The 6,000-nt window shown below is 44.5% G+C and overlaps 2 protein-coding genes across 6 annotated transcripts in view; both read left to right on the top strand.

The window, feature by feature from the left end:
- Positions 1 to 2,790, top strand: part of LOC307006116 (DENN domain-containing protein 3-like) — a gene marked incomplete at its 5' end in the record, with an annotated part of 3,485 nt that extends 695 nt beyond the window's left edge. The window contains 7 exons of the mRNA XM_079626755.1: positions 32 to 151; positions 385 to 603; positions 1,186 to 1,301; positions 1,473 to 1,628; positions 1,710 to 1,806; positions 1,894 to 1,997; positions 2,454 to 2,790. Of these exons, the coding sequence (XP_079482881.1) occupies positions 32 to 151; positions 385 to 603; positions 1,186 to 1,301; positions 1,473 to 1,628; positions 1,710 to 1,806; positions 1,894 to 1,997; positions 2,454 to 2,649 (1,008 nt within the window). The 3' untranslated portion in view covers positions 2,650 to 2,790. The remainder of the gene's footprint in view (positions 1 to 31; positions 152 to 384; positions 604 to 1,185; positions 1,302 to 1,472; positions 1,629 to 1,709; positions 1,807 to 1,893; positions 1,998 to 2,453) is intronic.
- The window catches only part of ptk2ab (protein tyrosine kinase 2ab), a 76,473-nt gene continuing 73,182 nt past the window's right edge, over positions 2,710 to 6,000 (top strand). For 4 of the 5 annotated variants that reach the window (XM_079626137.1, XM_079626136.1, XM_079626135.1 and 1 more), the window contains exon 1: positions 2,710 to 3,228. In XM_079626137.1, coding sequence (XP_079482263.1) covers positions 2,892 to 3,228 — 337 coding nt within the window. In that variant the 5' untranslated portion in view covers positions 2,710 to 2,891. The remainder of the gene's footprint in view (positions 3,229 to 6,000) is intronic. The other variant, XM_079626117.1, reaches the window with a different exon arrangement.

Genomic DNA, 6,000 nt, shown 5'->3' with positions numbered 1-6,000 from the left:
TATACTGTATTTACATAATTTTTCTTTTCAGATGTTCACCTTGCGACCTCTGACCATTGTCCTTCCATCCAAAAAAGATCAAAATCATCCTGTCATTGACCTGGACCTGCATCTTCCGTTCCTCTGCTTCAAGTCCAGAGAGCTGCTGCAGGTATAAAGGCTGATTTATAAAAATGGAAACAACAATAAATGGATAGTTTCCTTGTAAGCGGTTTGAATGAACACTGTGTGTGTGTGTGTTTACTCAAACAAGGAAAGAGTTATCAGTTTATTTTATGCAAATATTTGAGAACAAACAACAACTTTTGACTAAACAAAAATGATATTGAAAATCTTGGTCCACATCAAATGGAAATCATTTTGCATGATTCTGTTCCCCTGTAGATCATAGCCAGTATACTCACAGAGCAGCGTATGGTGTTATTTTCCTCCGACTTGTCCAAACTGACCCTGATCGCTGAGTGTTTCATGCTGTATATTCGGCCCTTGCGCTGGCAGCACCCACTGGTGCCCGTACTGTCCCAACAGATGCTTGATTTCGTTATGGCTCCGACTGCCTTCCTCATGGGATGCCACATCAGCCACTATGAGGAAGTTGCCATGGTAAAGTCTAAGAAAGGTTCCCTATTAACTAATTTAGCTGTTTTTTAGTTCAGGCTTTTTTAAACTGGAGTCTGCAAAGTGGTGCTAGAGGGACTGTGAAAATTCATTAATGCAACTTTGCATTGCATTTGCGAATTGTCGTTGGAACTATGGTTTCGGGGAAACACCGACTCATTGAACTGATGACCTTGCGACCATAGCTGACCAAAGATGCTTTTGGGAAACGCACCCCAGACCGGAACCCCGACAAATTATATCATTTAAAAGCAGTCGCATGTCTAGTATCACACAATATAATTCATCATTTATAAATGTCTTTATATTTTAGGAATATGTTTTTCCCTTGCAGTTTTGGGATTACCATATCTTATTACCAAATATCAGATTCATATTTGGGCTAAATTTAAATGTTTATTTGTTTAGTTAAGGTTTATTTTTTATGATTTGATTTATTTATCTCTATAAAACTGTTCCTAGCCAACCTTTATATGTTGAGAAATTCATGACAGTGGTTTTTACTTATATCAAATGCCTGTCAACTTTTGTGATTTGTGATCTATGAAATCACTGTCCATTTATCAGGAGGCTGATGACCTAATTCTGATCAATATTGATGAGGGAACTGTGTCCTGCTCTCGCGGTCATTGCGTTGATGTCCCAGACACCCCAAAGGCAGCTACTCAAAGTTTCAAGAGTCGGTAAGAACATTTAACCATTAAATTCAGTCTTACTAAGTCTAAGAGTCTTTATTTGGAGTAATCAAAATATACAATATATTGATAATCTCACATTGTCAGACCCAGCTGGCGAGACCAGGTCCCGTTATGTATTTGCCAGGTTTGTAATTGTTTTGCTGGGTCTTCATGCAGAAGGAAAGGTCTTCAATTACACTATGACCTGGAAGTGGTTCATCAGAGCATCTGTGGAGATCTTAATGAGTTTCGGATGCAGAGAAGAGGCTGGCAACACAGACTCAATTTGGAAATACAAAACATCACCCTGGAGCTCATTGTTAACATGTTTAGGTCAGTGAGATCATGAACTGAATTTGAATCTTCTTCATATTGTATTTCTAATTGAAAAAACGATTGTGCTTATTTTCCCAGAGATGTCAGTGATTACCTAAGTTACGAACACAGAGTTTTTAACACTGATGAGTTTCTCAAGACCAGGGAGCCAGAGGACCAACCATTTTATAAAAAAGTGACTTTCCAGTTCATAATATATCTGGTCTTCAACCTTCAGAAATAGAACCAAACCGTACAACTGATGGATTTTTCTTCATGGCAGGTCTTGGAAACACACATTTTCCACTCCTTCTTGACAGAACGTTTGAATGGAAAGATGGATACATTTATTCGAATGGAGGGTAGTATTAGGAAAGATGACCAAAAGTAAGTTGAAGCTGTTGTCTTTTCTATTCAAATTTCTATTTCTAAAAATAATTAGAGGCTATTTTATTTTTATTTTTTTCACATTAATAAAACAAAGTCAGACAATCTGTGATCTCTCCGATATAATATGTAAAAATGTAGGCTATCACAGTTTTCACAAAATATAAAGCAACACTGCAACACAACTGTTTTCAACAATGATAATAAGAAATATTTCTAAAAGGTAATGTGACTGAAGACTGGAGTAATGGCAGTTAGGAATAAAATACATTTGAAAATATATTAAAATAGAAAACAGTTATATTAAATTGTAATAATATTTCAAAATATTTTCAGTTATAATTACTATTAATTATTATTATTATTTATAATATTATATTATATCTTTTAGATTTCTCCAAAATATAAACATTTTATGTTTTTCATTCAAATATAATTTGTTATTCATTTCTTCAGTAGATGGAGAAGACCCTCAAAGGAGAAAGATCTGACTAAACATCTAAGCACAAGTGTAGCTAACCTGGACAATGAGAAAAGCCCGCGTGTGCTCAGACAGATGTCTCCAACTAAAATCATTCCTGGAATGTGTAAGAGAACTGCAGTAGTGTTATTCATCTGCACGGCTCAGTTTTGTAATAGAAATGGCATTTAGATAATCATAATATATTTGTTACTGATCATCCTTGCAAATCCTTTATCCCAAAAGCTCTGAATACTCCAGCCAGACCAGTCCAGATCTTCCAGCTCCCAGATTTCCCTCCTCTCTTTACCTACCCCAACGTGCGCCATTACTTCGGAGATCTTATTCACCAGTTGAACAAAGCCATATCAGCCAGCCCACCTGATGATTCCTCCCTGCTAGCCAGATACTTTTACCTCCGCGGCCTCATCAACATGCTGAGCTGTAAGCGCTTGGATGCCCTCAGTGACTTTCAGAACCTTTACAAAACAGATATTGAGATTTTTCCAGGAGAGCTGGTAAAGATGCTGGTTGACTCTCTGCAAGTAGAGGAGAGAGTCCAGGCACAGAGGAGACCTGAGCTCAAACGGCTCATCTGTCAGGTAAAGAACGGTGAAACGAGCGAGCATATGGAATCAGACCATCACGTGAAGAAGTTCAAGCTTCCCAAGGCCAACATGGAGCTGGAGGAGTTTGTGAAATGTACTCAGGAATCGGGTATTGTGCGGGACGTGGCCACCACAAAGAGATTATTTGAAGCTCTCACTGTTGGTAAGTCTGAGCTGCAGTGTGTCACTAGCTATGTTTAGATCCAAAGGCGTGAATTTAACTTATGCGCAAATTTGGAATAACGCATAAAGCATTCGCGAAGAAAGCACCACTTCAATCCCATGTGTTCAAGAGAACAAACTCGTCACTTCCTGGGAAATTAATCAACTTTATTTTATATATCGCCTTATAAGGACACAAGATAAACGATATATAAAACAACGAGTCAAAAAATTACGTCTTTAGTTGGGCTTTAAAAATCCAAGAAGTCTGAGCTTCCCAAAGATCAATCATACGAGAGTTCCAAAGAATAGGAGCATACGAAGAAAAAGCTTTTAAGCGGTTTTGAGGAACAGATTGGAATGTGAAGAGCGCAGTCTTCGATTTGGGACGTAAGAAGTTTAATAATGTGGAGCCAGGCCATGTAATGCTTTATGTCAACATCATGATTTTAAAATCAACATGGAACCTGACCAGGAGCCAATTCAAGGACTCCAAAATAGGAGTGATATGATTGTATGTCCTGGTCCAAGTCAGGATCAGTGGCAGCCGAGTTTTGTACATGTTGCAACTTGTTAAGTGTAGATTTAAAAGAACATTACAGTAGTCAATCCGAGAGATAACAAATGAGTTTATCATCTTTTCATATACAGAAAAATGTTAGCATAGGAAGCAATCTAGCTATATTTCTAATGTGAAAAAAAAAGAAGTGTTTTAACAATGCTCTGTACGTAAGGATCAAATGTAAGTGGCATCAAAGATTACTCCAAGGTCCCTTTATTTTCTTTGACACTTCAAAACAGAAAACAGATAGAGTCAGTGAACCAGCTTTGAAAGGTTGGTAGGGGGAACCAAATAACATAACTTCAGTTTTACTATTCAAACAGAGAAAATTGTTATTCATCCATATCTTGGTCTCAGAAACCCAATCAGAAAAAGCTAACAGATTTTCACCGGGTTTAGAGTGTACGAAGATTTGAGTATCATCAGCATAAAAGTGATAATGAAGGCTGATTGATCACAACAGATGCCCAAATGGTGACAAATAGATATTAAAGATTAAAGGGCCTAAAATTGAGCCCTGAGGAATACCAGTGTCACGGGTATGGTGCGGATGAAGACAGGCTGAGGCCCAAAGTTCCAATTCAAACTTTTACTAGAATCAAACTTAAACAAAACTGGTACAGGCAAGGGTAACACTCTCCATACAACGACATATGTACAAACATTGACCGACAACTGAAGGGAGAAAGACAGGAACTTAAATACAGAGGATGACGAGGGTACAACAGGTGAAGACAATGAAGGGTGATTAACTGATTAACTGGACAGGTGATGAAAATGAACTAATGAAAATGACGACAGGGAAGAAGAAAAACACTGAATGAGAAAGACAACCTAAAAGTCCATGGAAACAACAGAAAACACATTAACAATGTGACAGAACCCCCCCCTCCCCCCAGGCGCGTCCTCGCGCCGTAAAACATCCAAAGGGGTGGGAGGGTGGGCGCCCTGGAGGCTGATGAACAGGTGGCCGATCTGGAGCAGGAAGCCTCCAGGGCGGAGCAGGACGTGCAGGTGGCCAGGGCGGAGCAGGATGAGGGCGTGGCCATGGCGGAGCAGACGGACCCTCAGGCGTCCATGGTGGTGAGGACCCTTCGGGCGGCCATGGCGGTGAGGACCCTTCGGGCGGCCATGGCGGTGAGGACCCTTCGGGCGGCCATGGCGGTGAGGACCCTTCGGGCGGCCATGGCGGTGAGGACCCTTCGGGCGGCCATGGCGGTGAGGACCCTTCGGGCGGCCATGGCGGTGAGGACCCTTCGGGCGGCCATGGCGGTGAGGACCCTTCGGGCGGCCATGGCGGTGAGGACCCTTCGGGCGGCCATGGCGGTGAGGACCCTTCGGGCGGCCATGGCGGTGAGGACCCTTCGGGCGGCCATGGCGGTGGCCTATAGCCCCCCCCCAAAAAGTACTTGGGGAGAGTGACAGGATTTGGAACCGGCTCAGGGACAGACACCGGCTCAGGGACAGACACCGGCTCAGGGACAGACACCGGCTCAGGGACAGACACCGGCTCAGGGACAGACACCGGCTCAGGGACAGACACCGGCTCAGGGACAGACACCGGCTCAGGGACAGACACCGGCTCCAGTGTGTGCGCAGCCCACACACACCACATGGTTGTGGCCATGATGGCCAGACTCGCGGTCACTGAGGACACAGGCGGTGGATACCTGGCGTGAATAGTCTCTGGGCTGGACGGGACCAGCGGTGCAGGAAGCTCTGGGCTGGACGGGACCAGCGGTGCAGGAAGCTCTGAACTGGACGGGACCAGCGGTGCAGGAAGCTCTGGGCTGGACGGGACCAGCGGTGCAGGAAGCTCTGGGCTGGACGGGACCAGCGGTGCAGGAAGCTCTGGGCTGGACGGGACCAGCGGTGCAGGAAGCTCTGGGCTGGACGGGACCAGCGGTGCAGGAAGCTCTGGGCTGGACGGGACCAGCGGTGCAGGAAGCTCAGGGCTGGACGGGACCAGCGGTGCAGGAAGCTCTGGGCTGGACGGGACCAGCGGTGCAGGAAGCTCTGGGCTGGACGGGACCAGCGGTACAGGAAGCTCGGGACTGGACGGAACCAGCGGTGCAGGAAGCTCTGTGCCGGGCAGCGATGAGGGCTCTGTGCTGGGCAGCGATGAGGGCTCTGTGCTGGGCAGCGATGAGGGCTCTGTGCTGGGCAGCGATGAGGGCTCTGTGCTGGGCAGCGATGAGGGCTCTGTGCTGG

This window comes from Phoxinus phoxinus (genome assembly GCF_949152265.1).
Source record: "Phoxinus phoxinus genome assembly, chromosome: 10".
Taxonomy (NCBI): Eukaryota; Metazoa; Chordata; class Actinopteri; order Cypriniformes; family Leuciscidae; genus Phoxinus; species Phoxinus phoxinus.
This window is presented reverse-complemented; position numbering and strand designations above follow the sequence as displayed.